The 19990-nt window shown below is 44.1% G+C and overlaps 1 protein-coding gene across 4 annotated transcripts in view; it reads right to left on the bottom strand.

The window, feature by feature from the left end:
• LDLRAD3 (low density lipoprotein receptor class A domain containing 3) overlaps window positions 1-19990 on the bottom strand; it is a 273212-nt gene that overhangs the window by 128573 nt on the left and 124649 nt on the right. For all 4 annotated transcript variants that reach the window (XM_061381148.1, XM_061381149.1, XM_061381147.1 and 1 more), the window contains exon 3: window positions 14972-15097. In XM_061381148.1, coding sequence (XP_061237132.1) covers window positions 14972-15097 — 126 coding nt within the window. The remainder of the gene's footprint in view (window positions 1-14971; window positions 15098-19990) is intronic.

The following is a 19990-nucleotide window of genomic DNA, read 5'->3' as shown; positions in this document are numbered from 1 at the left end:
CAGGTGTTCATTTAACTTTTCTTTTTCAGTATGTTTTAAAGAGTCTACTAGAAGTTTTAAAGAGTCTAATTTGGCAGAAATGTTTCAGTGATCACTCACTTTCCTTTACTCTTTCCCCACAGTTATCTCTGGTCTACAGATCCCTGTCTTCAGAATTTTATAGCCCATTTGCTCAGAGAACACAGGTAGATACAGGTCAACAGGCACACCTGGGATTCCTCCTTATCAATGGCTCCTTGTAAAACACTATGTCTCACCTCCAAGGCAGGGCAGAGAAAGAGAGGCAAAGGATGCTAGAAGAATACTCCCTAAACCCAGCAGCAAGCCAGAAAAAGGCCTCCGAACCATCAAAACATACTTCAGGATGTCAGTGCCCTTCAAGTGCTGGCAGCATCCTCAGGAAGGACCCTCAAGCCCTCCCCTCCCCCAGGTCTATTGATTCTCTGTTTGTAAATTCCAAAAAGATTCATGTTTCGGTTCCCAAGGACACAGCAAACCAGAAGGGAGACAAGATGCTGCTGCCAACCTGCAGACAAGCCGCCAGCAAGAAGTAAAAGCTGACAACCAGGGGAGGGGCCCCCAAAGCTATAAAAAGCCACTTAGGAATTCCAAAAGCAGAAGAGCCTAACAGTTTCAAAAGAGACCAAGAAGTTCTAAATGGAGCCACAGGCAACCCTGTATTATAGCCCAGTCTGAACAACGTGCGTGCTAAGTCGCTCCAGTCCTGTCTGACTCTGCGACCCTATGGACTGTAGCCTGCTAGGCTCCTCTGCCCATGGGATCCTCCAGGCAAGAATACTGGAGTGGGTTGCTGTGCCCTCCTCTAGGGGATCTTTCCCACCCAGGGATTGAACCCATGTCTCTTATGTCTCCTGAACCGGCAGGCATGTTCTTTACCACTAGCGCCACCTGGGGAGCCCAGTCTAAACAATAGAGCTCCCAAGAAAGGTCCTGTGCTGTCACCAGAGAGACACTGATGAAGTCAAGCTACACACATCTGAGAGCGAACCCCGTCAAAGACTCAGATTTACCCAGACTAAAATCTCTGCAAAGACCCCAGACAACTCAGGTTTCACTCTATTTCTCCCAGGGCCTCTGCAGCATTTACCAGGCTTAAGGCAAATTTCAGGGTGTGTGTACGGTGGACTAACTGTATAGGCTCTGGGCAGGGGGGTAGACAGTGGTCAAGGCTCAGGGGTTCCTGCGAGGCCACGGGCCACTCACCCAGAACTCTGAAACATAACTGCTGGACAGCCCATAAACTAACCAGGAAACGCTTCCTACTTTGGGATGTTACGTCTGTGTCTTCTGGCCAAATTTTATGTGCTCCACATGTATGTTTCCTTTGTCCTTGTTACGGTTTCCCAGTCACTGAGAAAATGTATTATTCTACTCGCTTAACTAGCAAGAGGAATCCTGCTCTTTCCAGCGTTTATTTCAGTGGGGATGGAGAAAACTGTCTACAGAGTTAACTTCAAAAACTCAACGGTGACTCCAAAGGTCCCCAGCTCTTCTTACCACAACAAACACAGGGATCTAAGAATATGTTTCCCAGCCCACAAGACTCAGGAAAGAGAAGTTGTCTCTCCCCGCCAGAGGGAGGGAGGGCTGAGTTAAGGTTAAACTCAGTGGTTAATTAAACTGGCGGCAATTACTTCAACCACATCTGAAGGAAAAGACCCAGGGCTCACTGCAAGTCATCCAAAAGCAACTGAGCGGCTACAAGACAGGAAATGAAGCCATCTATCTCCAGCAGGATGTAGGAAATACCGCCTTTAATCCATTTAAAGTCTGTGAAGTCAACCCCTCTCCCACCTCAAAGCGTTCTTGGCAAAACACATCAATGAGAACCTCCTCGCCCTCAGCCCCCACACCCCCCATCTGCTCCGCAGTCCAGGGAGGTGGTGGTGATCACTCACTTCCTTGCCAAGCATCCCAATCTCCCCGTCTCCGCGGGGATCTTGTCTTCCCAGCCCCCGTATCCCTGGGAACCAGGCAACTGGGGGAAACGGAGCTGCCCCGAGACTTCCTCTGTTCCAGGACGGAGGATGTCCGGCCCTAAGCCTCTCTGCCAATAATCCGACCCATTAACAAGCACTGCTTCCTTTGTGGCCTGCAAGATGCTGGCAGCCCTGACCTTCAAAGAAGAGGCGGCTTGTCTGCAGCCAGAGGCAAGTTCGTGCTGCCTTTCAGAGCAGCCCCTCGGCCCCCCGAGACACAGCAGGGCCACGTGCCGCGGCATTCCGAGGGCAAGGAGAAGGAGTCTGCAGGAAGGGAAAGGCTGCCACTCTGGTCAAGCAGGAGGAGGCAAAGGTTCCTCAATCCCATCTGCCTTTTCCCCAGCCTCTAAGGACGTGGAATCGAACCGCAATAAAGGAGATGCAGGAGACACGGGTTCGATCCCTGGGTGGGGAAATCCCCTGGAGGAGGAAATGGCAACCCCCTCCAGTATTCTTGCCTGGAGAATCCCATGGTCAGAGGAGTCTGGTGGACTATAGTTCATAGGGTCACAAAGAGCTGGACGCAACTCAAGCGACTGAGCACACAAGGACCTGGAGGACGTGAATTTTCAGAAGCCCTCTAGAGGCAGCACGGTGGCAGCGGCAGAGCCTAAGTCATTGCTAATCGCTGTTTACCTCCTCCTCCTTGCAGAGGCTTCCTGAGCTGGCTACCTCCTGTCCCACCCCCAGCCTGCCTCCCTCCAATTTCAATTTCACCGGTTCGGTCACCACGGATGGCTCCCCAGATCTTCCCTCCAGGGACAGTCCTCTTTCTCCTGACACTTCGTGGACACCTCTGCCTGACTGTCCCCTTCACCTCAAATTCTGCATGGCTAACACTGACATCCTTACCTCTCTCCCCACCCGCTCCCTTGCTCCTTGGGTCCACTTGTCTTAAAGCGACCACCAAGGGTGGGATGGGGTGGGAGGTGGCAGGAAAGTTCAAGAAGGAGGGGACATATGTGTACCTGTGGCTGACTCACGCTGACGTATGGCAGAAATCAACACAACATTGTAAAGCAATTGTCCTCTGATTAAAAATAAATTTTTTAAAAAAGGGACCAGGCTCCAGTCATGCTCGGCCTTCTCCCTCTCCTCACTCTGCACTCAGCTCAGAATCCACTGCTCCTCACCGGGAATAAAATACAATCTTAGATTGTTAACTTTTTTTCCTTATAGTTTTATTGAGATATGACTGATGTACAGCACTGTGTAAGTTTAATCACACAGCATAATGATTTGATTTACATACATCATGAAATGATGATCTCACTAAGGTTAGTGAACATCTATCATCTCAAATAAATACAAAATTAAAGAAATAAAAAAGTTTTTTTCTTGTGATGAGAACTTTCAGGATTTACTCCCTTCACAGCTTTATATATAACATACCACAGTGTTATTATATTTATCATGTTGTACATCACATCCCTAGAACTTATTAACCAGACTGTTAACTTTTCATGACCTGCCGCAGCCTACCCTTCCGAGCATACATTTTTCTGTAATGATTAATAGTGAGGGAATGAAATCCACCTGGGTTCAAATTTCAGCTCTACCACTCACGAGCTACATGACATTACCTTTAGTTAAATTCTTTAACTTCTTTCAGCCTCAATTTCATCATGTGGACTTACCAGGTGGCTCAGTGGGTAAAGAGCCTGCCTGCCAATGCAGAAGATGTTAAAAGATGTGAGTTTGATCCCAGAGTCTGGAAGATCCCCTGGAGAAGGGAATAGCAACCCACTCCAGTATTCTTGCCTGGAGACTCTCCATGGACAGAGGAGCCTGGTGGGCTACAATCCATGGGGTCGTAAAGGGTCAGACACGACTGAAGGGGCTTAGCATGCGTGCACAGTAGAAACAGGAATAGTGCCTGTGTCTTAAGATTTTGTGAATATCAAGTGAGATAATACACCCAAATAACTGAGAATCGCATGTGACCCATAGCAGATGCTCAATAAATGCTTATAAAAGTAATTATCACTGGGGATACACATTATAGTATAGTGGTTAAGAGTTCAGACCCTGGATTTATAACCACCTGGGTTGATGTCACAATTTTGCCACTTACTGTGTGACTTTAGATAAGTTATTTAATCTTTCCGGGTCTCATTTTTTTATCTACCAAAAGAGAGTCATAGTATTGCCAACCTAAAATGAGACCAAACACGTAGAGCATATCACAGTGTGCCATATACTTAGGTGCTCAGTCATTGTCAGCCAAGTGGCATCTTATGCCCTGCATGGTCTGCACACCTCTCTGCCTCTGCCTGGGCCTTCAGCCTAAAAGACTTCATGGAACTATATTGACAACTTTTAAATGGTACCCATCCTCCTGGATCCACCTCTTTCAACAACCCGCTCTGGTAAGCCTAGAGGGAAGTAACCTCTCCTCTGATCAGCGATTCTCACAGTACTCCCAGCTGTCCACCCATAATGTAATTACTTGGGTAAGACGATTTTGGTCTCCCTGGCTTGTGCATCATCTCAACAAAGCCACTTCTACATCCCTCGCAGCATCGTGCATGGTGTCTGGCATAGAAATCTCGGAAAGAGAATGAATCTGAAAGAAGATAGCAACTGGGGTGAATCCACAATGTGCAACCTAAATGTGGTCTCTGGGTGTATATCTGCAACCACAGAAGAGGACCAAGATGTGCCCATGTCAAGAATATATCCTGACTGCCTGTCTTTTTCTTTAACCCTGTTTGATTAGCTGCCTGATCCATTCATTCCACAGACATTTACTCACTATTTCCTGTAAATTAAGCCCTCTAATAGGCCCTGGGGATGAAAGAAAACCCAGTCTGTTCTTAAAGAGCTTACACTCTACTGGGGAGACAGGCAGGTCAGTGGGTACCTAAGATAAAGCGGGAAGTGTAATTTATTCCACATGCGTTTACCACGTGTGGAGACTGAACCAGACCATACAGTTGGCATTAGGAGTACAGCTGTGAACCGCCAACCAACCAATGGCCATTATGGTGTAGTAGCAATGGCAGAAAATAAATGAAAAGTGGTGGTAAGTGCAGAGGAGAAAAGTGAAGCAGGGGAAGGAGACAGAGCGGGAGGCTGGGGAGGGGAGAAGTGATCTTTACAAGGTATTCAGGGCAGGCGTCTGATTCGGTGGCATTTGTTTGAAGAAGGCCCAAGATGGTGTGCCAACAGGCAAGGGAAAGACAAGCCCAGCCTCGGCAGACCAGCAACAGCTCCCTAAGGAAGCAGGTCATACAGGAGCCTTTAAGGGGACCATGCTGATGGAGCTTCGGAGCGCGCAGTGGAAGTACCCTTCTTCTCTGCTCACCCAGCCCCTTTGACTGATGCAGGCACAGCTTCTTGAGGCTTCACCCATGGATCTGCTAAGGGGTGAAGAGGAACTGTGGAATCTCATCCAGGTTGACATGAATAAAGCTACAGAAATACACAAGCACTGAGGGGCTCCATGAATACAAAACACAGATATACTGGCTGGTGATTCAGCTGTTTAGGGGGACCGTCAGGAATGATCAGCAGTGGCAGAAGCACAGCGGGTTTTCTGAGCACAACTATGCTGAACGCAGCAGCAGAAGATTCTGCTTGAGTGAATTTTCCACTGTGGTCATCCAGACTGGTCTGCCATCTCAGTTCCTGGCAGGAGTCCTCGAGCTCACCAAAAAGGGACTGGGGAGAGCTGTGCTGCCAGCCGGTCCAGGGCTTCACCTCCTGCCAAGGATGTCTGAGAACGAGGCAGGAGGAAGAGGCCAAACACAGTAAAAAGGAGGACGGAAGGCCGTGAAAGGGCAAAATCTCAGCACTGTGATCCTCTGGAAGGGATACTGGTCCTTGCTTATCCTCACTTCTGCCAAATGAACGCAAATGGTGGAAAAACACATCAGAGTAATAAAATTCTTTAAAAATATGACTGTCCAATTATTTGCTGAAGTTGAGACACCACCCAACAAAACCACTCCTTTATCCTTTATTTCTTTTTACCATTTTTGGAAAATTCCAGTTACATATGAAAACAGAGAGTGTACAGGGAACCCCTGTATTTCCACCACCCAGCTTTAATAATTACCAGTATGATCCAAAAATGGGCAGAAGGCCTATATATCAACATTTCTCCAAAGAAGACAAATGGGTGGCCAATAGGCACTGAAAAGATACTCAACATTACTAACGATCAGATAAATGCAAATCAAAACTACAATGAGGTACCACCTCGCACCAGTCAGAATGGACATCACTAAAAAGTCTACAAATAACAAATGCTGGAGAGGGTGTGGAGAAAAGGGAACCCTCCTACATTGTTGGCGGGAATGTAAGTTGGTACAATCACTGCAGAAAACTGAGCAAATTGCTCAGAAAACTAAAAATAAAATGACAGTATGATTCAGCAATCTCACTCCTAGGCAGACATCCAGACAAAACTACAATCCAAAAAGCTACATGCGCCCTATGTTCACAGCGGCAGTATTCACGACAGTCAAGACACAGAGACCACGTACGTGCCCACTGACAGAGGAATGGGCAGAGAAGATGCGGTGCACATACACGGTGGAATACTACTCAGCCATAAAAAGGACAGAACAATGCCATCTGCAGCAACATGGATGCAACTAGAGATCATCATACAGACGGAGAGAAGGCCAAAAGGAGACAGGTAAATGTCATCTGATGCCTCTTACAGGCGGAATCTAGGATATGACACGGATGAACCTAAGAAACAGAAACACAATCAGGGACAAAGAAAGCAGACTGATGGTCGCTGGAGTCAGGGCGGAGGGCGGGAAGCTGGGGGAGAGACGGAGCAGGAGATTGGGGTTAGCAGATGGGGACTCTCATGTATGGAATGAATAAGCACAAAGGTCTTACTGTATAGCAGAGAGACCTATATTCAATATTATATAATAAACCATAAGGAAAAAGAATATTTAAAAAAAGTATATCTATGTAGAATGAATCACTTCTGCTATACAGCAGTAATTAACAAAACAATGTAAATCAACTATACTTCAATTTAAAAAAAAGAAAGAAGAAAATTTATTTTCCAGTGTCTAAGCAATAAACCCATAATTAAAATGAAAGAAAAATGTACCAATATGCTGACAATTCTGTTTCAGTCCCAGCTCGCCCATCATTACCTCCCCCACCCCCTCCCAGAGGAAAGACTTGAAACATATCCCAGACACCATGTAATTTTACTTTCATATGCTCTGGGATATAGTTATCAAAGATAAAGACTATTTTAAAAAGTAAGAATGTCACCCTCAAACTAAAAAAGTTAACAATAACTCCTTAATATCACTAGATACACAACCACAATTCGGGATTTCCCAACTATCTCAAGTTTTTTAAAACAGTGGTTTGTTTGAATCAGAGTTGAAACAAGATCCATATGTTACATTTGGTTGGTTTGTCTCTTCGTCGCTTTGAATCTGTAGGTTCCCCCTTCCTGTATTATTTTTTTCTTAGAATTTATTTGTGGATGTAATTGAGTGATGGAGAATGTCCCACATTCCGAATCTGGCGATTCGTCTACCCATGGGGCCACTAATGTGTATGTTCCTCTGTCCCTGAATTTTTGTAAATTAGTGGTTAGTATTAAGAACTGCATGTTTGGGGACTTCCCTGGTGGTCAGTGGTTAAGACTCTTGCTTCCAATGCAGGGGCACAAGTTCAATCCCTGGTCAGGGAACTAGCACCTCGCATGCTGTACACATGACCAAAAAGAAAAAAATTTAAAAAAATAAAGAGAAAGAATTGCAAGTTCATGTTCCCCCTAAATTCATATGTGGAAACCCTAACCCCTAAATAGATGGAATTAGGAGGTGGAGGTGCTCCTCTTTGGGAGGTGCTGAGGGCTAGATGAGGTCAGAGGGTGATGTTCTCATGATGGGATAAGCACCCTTACAAGATGAGGAGGAAATTTCTCTCTCGGAGTGCACAGAAAGCCATGTGAGGTTACAGCCAGAAAGAGGGGCCACGCCACCAACCCAGCCATGCTGGTACTCGGATCCTGGACTTCCAGATCCATGAGAAATAAGCTTCTATCATGTATGCCACTCAGTGTATGGCATTCTATTATAGCAGCCTGAACTGACTGAGCCAATTAGAGCCTCAATCAGATTCAGGTAGGATGCATGGGGACAGAAACACCATAGAGTGGTGCTGGGTGTGCCTCTAGGGTCATCTCAGAAGGCCAGTGTCTGGTGGTCTCTTTTCTTGAACGCTAAGACTGTCTTCTGGGCGTTCCCACATCCAAATCAGGCAGAGCAACCACATGGCACCCTGGCTGTGCCACTGAATGCAGCTGAAGGAAACCTGGACAGAACACTTGCAGCGGCGACTTTTAGATTCTGAAAAGTAAACTGGAGCAGACCAATTTGGGGGAAGAAGACCAAGATTTGAACTAGGACTGAAAGGGTGCCAAGTCTACTTTCTTTTACTCCTCTCAGACTCCCAAGAAATGGATAAATATCAGAGAGATCACAGAGAGTGAAGAACCTAGGAAAGCGACTCCATAACGTTTTTGAATTCCGAAGTGGATTCCCAAGCTGGACATGCATGGATCTTGTCCTAATTAGCACACCAGACTGTGATAACAGGCCACTGCCCAGCTTTCACACCACTGCCCAGCTCCCAGACTGAGCACTGGAAGGTGAAGACACAGGACAGGTCCAAGCAGCCACTGCAAAAACTGTCTGAGAACAACTGCAACCACAGCCCATAGAGGGCTGCCAGGAACTTGAGGCCTGACCAACAGGGTCATTTGTCCACTAAAACAAAAACATAAGCCTTCTCCATGGGGTCTAAACAAAACCCAAAGTGTCATACATAATGACCAAAATAGCCAGAATATAATCCAGTTTTTTACTTGGCATATGAAAAGACAGGAAAATCTCAACCCTCATGAGAAAAGATAATCAAAAGACATAACACCAAAATAAGGCAGATGTTAGAAATTTGTGACACAGACTTTAAAGCAGCTATTATACAAATATTCTAACAAGTAATCATGAACACTCACAAAACAAATGGAAAATAAAAAGTCTCAGCAAAGAAACACAAGATATAAAGAAGAACCAAAAGAAAATTGTAGAACTAAAAAAATACAGTAACCAATGATGAAATGTAAGTTGGTACCGCCACTATTTCAAACTGTGGTGCTGGAGAAGGCTCTTAAGAATCCCTTGGACTGCAAGGAGATGAAACCAGTCAATCCTAAAGGAAATCAACCCTGAATATTCATTGGAAGGACTGATGATGAAGCTCCAATACATTGGCCACCAGATGCAAAGAGTGACTCATTGGAAAAGACTCTGATGCTGGGAAAGACTGAAGGCCAAACGAGAAGAGGGTGGCAGAGGATGAGATGGTTAGCTGGCATCACTGACTCAGTAGACATGAATTTGAGCAAACTCTGGGAGATAGTGGAGGACTGAGGAGCCTGGTGTGCTTAGCGACTTAGCGACTGAACAACCATCACTATGGAGGTTCCTCATAAAACTAAAAATAGAATTACCACGTGTGTGCTGTCTTTCAGTCATGTCCAACTCCTTCTGACCCCACAGACTGTAGCCCTCTAGGCTCCTCTATCCATGGAATTCTCCAGGCAAGAATTGGGAGTGGGTTGCCAGGCTCTCCTCCAGGGGATCTTCCTGACCTAGGAATTGAACCTGGGTCTCCCACCCTGCAAACAGATTCTGTACCACGGAGCCACCAGGGAAGCCCAGAATTACCATACAATCCATCAGTCCCACTCCTGGGCACATATCCAGTATAAATCAAAAATATACATGCACCCTATGTTCACAGCAGCACGATTTGCAACAGCCAGGACATGGAAACCACCTAAATGTCCACCAACAGAGGAATGGGTGGAGGAGATGTGGTGCACGCATACAATGGAGTATCGTTCAGCCATAAAAAGGATAGAATAATGCCATCTGCAGCAACATGGACGGACCCGGAAATTATCATACTAAGTGAAGTAAATCAGAAAGATACCACAAGGTATCTCTTACATGTGGAATTTCAAATAGGCCACAAATGAACCTATCTATGAAACAAAAACAGGCTCACAGGCCTAGAGAACAACGGGAGGGTTGGGGGAAGGATGGAGTGGGAGGTTGGGATTAGCAGATGTAAGCTATTATGTGGCGTATGGATAAACAACAACATCCTATTTGTATAGTACAGGGAACTATATTCAGTATCCTATGATAAACCATGATGGAAACATTTATTGTAAAAAAGAATGTACTAATATATATGTATAACTGAATCACTTTGCTATACAGCAGGTATTAACATAACATTGTAAATAAACTACATTTCAATTAAAAAAGACAAAAAAATACAGTAACCGAAATTAAAAAAGTACCCTGTTGTAGGGGCTTTAAAGCAGACTGGGGATGACAGAGAAAAAAGGAAAGCTGACAAACTTTAGCTGAAGAGTAGAGTAGTAGAATCTATCCAATCTGGACAATGAAAAGAAAAACGATTTATTAAAAAATGAACAGAGCTTCAGGGACCTAAAATTGTTAGCAGAATCCCATTAAAAAAAAAAAAAGAAAGAGGGCTACAAATCAACTACAATTCAATTAAAGAGAGAGAAAGAATAGCTTAAAATGTACTAAGTATGGCAATAGACAAGATCCTACAGATTCAGAGAGACCCCTAACAGGATAAACTCAAAGAAATTCACATACCCAGATATACCATCATCTAACTGCTGAAAACTAAAGACCAAAAAAATCTTCAAAGCAGCTAGAGGGAAACAGTCTGTTCTCTAGAGGAAAACAATTTAAAATAACTGCAACTTTCTCACGGGAAATGAGAGAAGCCAGAGGAAGTGGCACAACATTTTAAAAGGGCTGTAGAGGAAGGAACTGTCACCCCAGAATTCTCTATGCAGTAAAAAATATCCTTCAGGAAAGCAGGTAAAATAAAGACATTCACAGATGAAGGAAAACTAAGAGCATTTGTTGCCAGCAATACTGCCTTAAAAGAATTGCTAAAGGAAGTTCTTCAGACAGAAGGAAAATGATATGAGAAAAAAACTTGGAACAACACGAATCAAGGAAGAGCAGTCAAAATGGTAAATATCTGGATAAATATTTATAATAGACGAGTCCTCTCCTCTGGAGTTCTTTAAAATATGCTGGAAAAGTTAAAGCAAGAATTATAACACTGTCTTTTGGGTTTAAGTATGCTGATGGACTATCTATACAACTATAATATAAAGAGATCCAGAGAGTGATAAGGTTTCTACGCTCCTTATCACTCTATGGTTGATTCAAAGCCATCTGTGAGAAGATTGACAGCTGGTTTCAGAACTTTTCTGCCGGATCCAATCCATTATGAAGCTCCCTATCAATTTTTCATCTAATGGTTTTAGTAGCCACTGAAGATCCATTTCTTCATTAAGAGTTATAAAACAGACATACTCTAATTCTCTCATTCTTCTATTAGCTGATATTCTTCAATTAAAAAAAGAACTTTCCTAAGTCAGCTATTTAATTACTCAGAAACACAATCCATGTACGAAAAGGGAGGATAAAGGCTTGACTCTTTCATGTACCAGTTTTCCAGTAGTGAACTAGAACCACTCTTCTCAAATGACAGATGATGGACATAATTTACTCATTTAGACTATTGAAGACCAATATCCAAACATTTAAATGATACAGGTCTTTAATTACTGCAGAGAGTACACAGGATGGCGCAACCATTTAGAATGTACATACCATAATGCACCACACCTGCTTTAATTGCCATTGGATTACTCTCCAGAATGTATGTATACACAACAGGATATAAAAAGAACCCCCCCCCCAACCTCCTTAGATGATAAGATTCCTGTGGATGCTAGGAAATTGAGACCAGGCAGATACTCACAAAAGGACGCAGTAAAACATGGGCACGACTTGCTTTATTGAGCTTCACTTTATTACACTTTGAAGATACTGCATTTTTTTTTTAAACAAACTGAAGATGTGTGGTAACCCTGCACTGAGCACGTCTGTGGCCACCATCTTTGCAACAGCATTTGCTCACTCCGCGTTTCTGTGTCACATTTTGGTAACTTAAACTTTTCTTTTATTATATTTGTTATTGGTGATCAGTGATCGGTGATCTTTGATGTTACTATTAAAATTTTTTTGTTCTGTGTTTTTAAATTAAGGTAGGTATATTGCTTTTTCTTCCCAGACAGAATGCAAATGCACACTTCAGAGGCTACGCATAGAGTAGTCATAACTTTTATATGCACTGGGAAACCAAAAAATTCGTGTGACTCACTTTATTACAACATTTGCTTTATTGCTGTGGTCTGGAATCAAGCCCACTGTATCTCGGAGGTATGTGTGTATAAAAGAACTATGCCTTTAGCCATTCAAAACCAAAGGCAAAATCCTAATAGACATGCTCTTCCCCTTAATCACTCAGTTTTGCTTTAAGCCACTTTGCATTTTTAAAGTCAATTACTCTGGCTACCCACCACACTCAGCACTTTTCAGATATCATCTCATCTAATCCTCACAACAAACCTGGAAAAAGGCTGTCAGTATCCCCATTTTAGAGAAAAGCCACTGTGCAAGCAGATTATGTAAGATGCCTGACTCATGCTTCCCCAGGGCAGAACACAAATCTGAGGCCAGACCCCAGCTCCAAAGTCATTCTGCTCAGCCAGGCCCCTGACCCTGTTAATGACACGCACCCTCGGCTAAGGTGGGTTTCAGCCACTTCACTACCATTCGACAATCTAGCAGCTCTGCTGCAGCTCTGCCATTTGAGACTCAGAAGATGAAATAAGGCCACAGAAGGCACATGGGAGAGTTATAAACTCTGTGGCCCTCTTGGGAGGGTACAGCAATGATTGTTCCCCAGAAAGACATAAAGAACACAGGAGACAGTCACTCTCCTCTTTGAAGACTTAAAATAGAAGCAACAGGGTAAGAGAAAATCAGTTTATCAAAACAATCACTAAAGTCATTAAAACTTTTGTTTTTAAAAAAATTAATAACATGAGAAAATGGTCACAATAAAGAGGACATCTCAATTAAGCATATTAGAGAAGATAGATAGAAACATAGATGGAGTGGGGGACGACTATCACAAAATAGCCCACATATTAACAGGGCTTTTTCCTAGGCAGTTTTGCTTTCTTCTTTATACTTTTCTATATTTTGCAACTTTTTTTTGCTGACAGAATGAGACTGTATTGGGAAGGAGTGCCTGGGTGGAGAGCAGGAGGGTGAGGGAACCCAGTATATTCTGCAACTTTTGCAATAATTGGAAGCAAAAAAAGGTTATTAAAATATTTAAGTGCAGAAAGTAAACATGTGGACCCGTCCACAGCCAACTACTACCTAAATATTTCAGGGGAAAGGTAAGAGAATAAATTGAGCTGTGACCAGAGGAACCAGCAGCAGGAACAAAGCAAACTGCTGTCTGAAAGGCGGGGAAGGTACACTTGACACTCACTGAAGCTGCTGAGTGTGAATCTGGACATAGAGGCGCTGACTAGGAAGGGACTGCATGTACGCAGACCAACGAGTAGTAAGGTGAGCTCCAACATCAAGACTGCCAAGAGGCAGGCAGGGTAGAGAGAACAAGAGGAAGTATGTGTGTGTATCTGTCTCCTGATGCCATGGAATATTAGACAGCAGGTAAAAAGAATCGGGGGTGGTCACAAGTCAAGGAAAATGCTAGCTTTCTACTGTTTGGATATTTTTCCGAGAGCATATTCTTTTTCTAAATTGAGGCATAGTTGATTTACAATGTTGTATTAGTTTCTGGTGTACAGCAAAGTGATTCATACATACATATATACATACACATATGTTCTTTTTCATATTCTTTTCCATTATGGTTTATTACAAAATATTGGATATAGTTCCCTTTGCTATACAGTAAGATCTTGTTATTTATCTATTTTATATAGAGTAGTTTGTATCTGCTAATCCCAAACTCCTAATTTATCCCTCTCCCACCCTCTTTCCCCTTTGGTAACCATGTCTGTTTTCTGTGAGTGTTTTGTAAACAAATCCATTTGTGTCATATCTTAGATGCCACATATAGCTGACCCTGCATGGTATTTGTCTTTCTCTTTCTGACTGATTTCACTTAGTATGATAATCTCTCATATGATATCACTCATACGATAATATGAGTCCACCCACATTTGCTACAGATGACATTATTTCATGCTTTTCTATTGCAGGGTAATGTTCCATTGTGTAGATATACCACATCTTCTTTATCCGTTCATCTTTGGGTGGACACGTAACTGCTTCCCTGTTGTGACTGCTGCTATGAACACTGAGATGCATGTATCTTTTCAAATTAGAGTATTCTCCAGATATATGCCTAGGAGCGGGACTGCTGGATCATACAGCAACTTGCAAAAGCATATTCTTACAGTGGAGAAGGAAATGGCAACACACTCCAGTATTCTTGCCTGGAGAATCCCATGGACAGAGGAGCCTGGTGGGCTACAGTCCATGGGGTCACAAGAGTCAGACACGACTTAACAACTAAAGGAGAAGAGATTCTTATAGTGTGTATATTATTAATATACACACATCTTTTTTTAAAAAAGAATTCAAAGTGAGAAGGAAAGCAAGCACCTAAACATGGGTGATGAGTGGGAGAGTCAATCAGATGAGGGTCTGAATGGGCCTAGAATTGGCTCTGCTCCTGATAAGCTGTGTGACTCCGGATGTATCCACTGACCCCTCTGTGCTTCACATTCTTATCTGTGGATGGTGATCACATGCTCACGTTCTCAGAGCAATCGTCAGAACTGAAAACAAGCTATGCTCCAGGTCCAGTGCACATAGCAGAGACCCTGATAAATGGTAGCTGGGCCTCTGCACATACACACAAGGAAGAATGGTAACGAGTTGATTCCAGGTAACAACAGAAAAGGCCCTAGGCTGTGGTATAAGAAGCCGCCAGGATGCAGGGCCCCCAGCACTTACTGCAGTTCTCTTCGTCGCTGCCGTCTGGACAGTCCTCAAACCCGTTACACCGGAAGCGGCCGATGATGCAGTGGACGCCGCTGGCACATGGGAAGAAGGTTGGGCCGCATTTCGACTTAGCCTTGGCTGCAGGAGGACAAACAAGATAAACAAGAGAGATGTCAGAAGGATAAGTTTTCTGAGCACTGCGTACCCAAGCCACTAACTTGGAGGGTGCAACAGGGTCTGTTCACATCTACCTTGAAATCCCCAGAGTTTCTTACCACCAGCAGCCACTTCCAAAACCCAGCCAGAATGGAAACCCCCATGCATCATCCTCCAGGAAGGGGGTGACTCATCCACTGCTGCCAAAGTCCCAAGGAGCCCAGACACAGCCCCTGAGCCAGGGAGGCACAATCAAAATGTGCCGAATGAAGGAATGAACAGGTGAGTAGGTGGATGATGGCTGGAGCTTGCTCTAAGGTGCTAAAGAACCACTCGGAATTCATACCCTGAAATCTCAAAGTAATCGTCTACACTTGCTGAGTGTTTACTAACCAGCCAGTGTGCCCAGTGCTTTACATCATCTCATTTAATCCACCCAGCAACCACCCTATAGGCTGGTGAGCACAAAAGTGTAATTAACCTAAGAGTCCCGAGGCTACCACCCTGAGAAAGGTTTGCTTGCAAAGTCGGCCCTTGCTTGGCTGGCATCTGGGAACTTGCATTTCGGGAAGGTTTGCATCATTTTCTCCTGAGCGTGACTCACTGTTCATGCAAACAGTGCATTTATGCTGAACCCCTGTCTTTCTTCTGGGAGTCTGGGACTTTGATACATGTTGGCAGAGGGTGCCTGCATGAGCAGACCCCAGTAAAAACCCTGGGCACTGAGTCTCTAATGAGCTTCCTGGGGAGAAAACATGTCATATACCATGTCAAACTTGGTGCTGGAGGGATTCAGTGCCTCCTATGTGACTGCCTTGGGAAGGGACTCTGAGAGCCTGGGCTTGGTGTCCTCTGACTTCACTCCTTCACCTGTTCCCTTTGTTGGCTTTGCTTTGTCTCCTTTTGCTGTAATAAATCATAGCCGTAAGTATTACTGTGTGCTGAGTTCTCTGATTCCTTCCAGCAAATCATAGAAACTGAACGTGGTCATGGAAGCCCCTAAGAGAGGTCGTATCATGTCACAGAAATGCTCTGAAGAGGTGAAGTGACTTGCCCAGGGTTACAAGGCTTGAAAATCTGATGCTGGTGTGAGGCCCCTGGCACTCAGAACCCAGAAGCCATGCTCTCAACCAACTCCGCTGCACTGCCCCTCTTCCAGAGGCTGTCACTTCTCACAACAGAAGCCAGACTCCTGCCCAAAGAAATCCTTCTTCCACTCCGGCTGTACAAACAGTTTTAACAGAAACTGCTGTAACTCAGGCTTGATGGAGTGTCCTGCTAGCCAAACAGCCCTGTGGGGCAATGCGCTTTCCCATTCACAGGACTGGCTGCTGTGGCTTGTGATTACAAGGTGAGATGGGATGTATTACTGCATCCTGGGTAGCGGGCCCCACCTAGCATCCCTCTTGTCTCCTGTCTAGAGGCAGGACCCATGGTCCTCAGGAAGGAAGGGCCATTTCTTTGGAATAAACAAGCAGTAAATTACCTTCATGTTCCTGTCATCAGTAACGTGTCAATTTTGGCAGCAGCTGATACATGATCAACAGGGTTTTAAGGCCTGGGATATATCTAGGACTTAAAAACCCACATGGCTTTGTTTTAGCCTTAAAATATTTTAGAATGGTGAGAGTGTGCTCTTCACAAAGCATGAACTTAGGAGAGTGTCCTGAGTTCAAATTGTGGTTCTATTCTTCATAACCTGGGCAAGCTTCTAAAAATTACTGAGCTTAGTTTCTTCATCAGTATGTAAATCTCACTGGGCTCTAGGAAGGACTCAGTGCAATAGTCTATATAAAATGCTTAGCCCAGAGCATGCCATAGAGTAGCTGCTCATTTAATGGTAGAGCTTATGCTATTTATTATCAGCATATTATATTATTATCATCACTAGGCTTACGGGATTTTAAAATTAATCCTTGGGTTGTTAAATTTCTTTTTCTGATAATCAAAGTTTAAGGAGTTCATATCTATGAGTTGATATGAAGTGATCTCCAGGATATACTGTTAAGTGAATAAAGCAAAGTGCAAAATAGTATCTCTAGCACTTTATCCACTCCGTATAGCAAAAGAAGGGGATCTAAGAAAACATTCAAGTATTGGCTTATCTGTGCAAAAGAAGTATAGGAAGGATGAATCAGAGACTAAAGAGACTGGATCCCTACAGCAGGTAGGTGGTAAAGGGCTGGAAAGGATGGGGAAATGGAAATGGAATGAGGTAGCCAGAATGAGAAGGTGACACTTCTCTGGGTCTATTTGTATAGCTCTGACTCTTAGAACCATGATAATATTCTATGTACTCAAAAAGTAAACAATTGAAATTGATACGTGTGCTGGGCGAGGAGGAATCAAAATGAAACATAAATAGCAACAACTGAACATAACTATATTATAGATGAATAAGCAACAGACTGAAGGAGCTAAGGGAAGAAAAGAACTAGCCTAAGAAAACATTCGGAGAAGGCAATGGCACCCCACTCCAGTACTCTTGCCTGGAAAATCCCACGGACGGAGGAGCCTGGTAGGCTGCAGTCCATGGGGTCGCTAAGAGTCGGGCACGACAGAGCGACTTCACTTTCACTTTTCACTTTCATGCATTGGAGAAGGAAATGGCAACCCACTCCAGTGTTCTTGTCTGGAGAATCCCAGGGACGGGGGAGCCTGGTGGGCTGCCGTCTATGAGGTCGCACAGAGTCAGACATGACTGAAGCGACTTAGCAGCAGCAAGAAAACATTATTTTGCCTGGATTCTATAAGGCTAAAGAAAAAAAGAATTGTTCACAAATACTCTAGTTATATTTGTTTCTCATAGGGGTATGAATCAGCAATTCTGCAACAGCCTTTTGTGTGTACTAGCGTTGAACAAATAGGTAAGTATATTACAGATAACAAGAGCAAGGTTTCTTACTGTCAGAGGAGGAAATTACAAATAAAGCAAGTGAGAAGACTGAAACAAACCCTGAGGCTTTGGACTGGAACTGAAGGCATCACTATGAACTCAAGGTTTGTAAAGGTAGACAGGTAGAAAGATACATGTGTGTGTTAATGTACATACATATATTTCCTAGCTCCATCTGCTAAGAAAGACTAGAAGTAGTACAACCCCTATAGCCATAAGCAAAGCCAGCACCTAGATCTTGGTTTCTAAATACCCGTTATCCAATAAAGAGAACCAGGGCTCTTTGAAGAAGTGGTTCATTTCAGGGGGTGGGGGAGACAAGATAAATCTGGAAAGAAAGTAAATAAGTATTCAAAATACAATGGAGGCATGTCAAAAGGTCACAGGAGTGAACCTGCAGGAGCTCCCAAAGGCCAAAGTTAGAACAACTTGAGCAACAAAACTAACAGCAGTAGTATTGGATTGCAACCCCAAAATCTGTTGAACCCATAACTACTGAATAAATGTATCAATGAGGGAGAAGAATTCCAGTAAACATAGAAGAGATGTGGGAAATAGAAAGTGACCAGTAAGCAGACACCACAGCAATAACTGTCAGAGCTGAAGCCCAGCAACAGACGCTCAAATCAGAGGCTCAGGCAGGCTTGCTCCCATCGCCTTCTCAGCAGGCAGGGAAGAAAGGCTGCCCATGGGCTTTGACATCTCACCTCAGAGCCTGTCTATAAACTCGACACATCACTCCCCTATTCAAAACGTCCATGCCCTCCCAACACTTTAGGAACGCCTACAGCTCCCATCACAGCATCAGGCGGCTCCAAGGAACCCCTCCGATCTGATGCCGAACGTTCGTGCTCCAGCGATGCTGGCCTCCCAGCACCTGTCTGAGGCCCCGTGCAGCCTGTGGCACCCTCTGCTTGGAATGCCTTTCTCTTAAGGGCCAGCAAGCCTCACTCCACTTTACTAAAGCCTCCTTAACCAGTTTCTACAGTGGAAACCTCGATCCCCAGCCTCAGGCATGTTAGCCCTCACTCTGCTTTCTTTTCCTGCGCAGGAGGAACGTCACTGGCTTTGTGCTGGGCTGTTTGATGCACATACACACGCACTTGGACACTTTAACTCATCACCTTTTTTTAATTGAATTTCTCTATTGTTTTTCTTGTTATTATTTTTAAAAATATTTATTTTGCTTATTATTTATTTGGCTGTGCTGGGTCTTAGCTGCGGCCCTAGAGATCTTCAGTCCTCGTTGCGGCATGTGAGATCTTTAGTTGCAGCATGTGGGATCTAGTTCCCTAACCAGGGATCAAACCTGAGCCCCCTACATCGGGAGCTTGGAGTCTTAGACCCTGGACCATCAGGGAAGGCCCTCATTCACCACTCTTCAAGGAGTGTGAATGTACAGTGGCTATCATAGGCACCTAACCAATACTCACTGAATATACTAATGATCCTAGAAAAGGAGAGACTGGGCTGGGTAATCACAGCTAGCATTGAGTGAACGCTTAGTTTGGGCTGAGCACTGTGCTCTATGCTTTACAGCGACCGTCCCATTTACTTCTCACAAAACCCATTTTACAGATAAGAAAACTGAGGTCCAGAAATGAAGATGCCTGACACTGCTGATCAACAGAGTCAAGGCTCAAACTTTAATTATTGATTCATGTATGAATGTGAGAGTTGGACCATAAAGAAAGCTGAGCGCTGAAGAATTGGTGCTTTTGAACTGTGGTGTTGAAGAGGACTCTTTGAGATTCTGTTGGACTGCAAGGAGATCAAACCAGTCAATGCTAAAGGAAATCAACCCTGAATATTCACTGAAAGGACTGATGCTGAAGCTGAAACTCCAATACTTTGGCCCTCTGATGAGAAGAACCGACTCACTGGAAAACATGATGCTGGGAAAGACTGAAGGCAGGAGGAGAAGGGGACAACAGAGGATGAGATGACTGGATGGCATCACTGACTCGATGGACATGAGC

The sequence above is a fragment of the Bos javanicus genome, chromosome 15 (genome assembly GCF_032452875.1).
Source record: "Bos javanicus breed banteng chromosome 15, ARS-OSU_banteng_1.0, whole genome shotgun sequence".
Taxonomy (NCBI): Eukaryota; Metazoa; Chordata; class Mammalia; order Artiodactyla; family Bovidae; genus Bos; species Bos javanicus.
The sequence above is the reverse complement of the archived record's forward strand: the minus strand, read 5'-3'. Positions and strand labels throughout refer to the sequence as shown.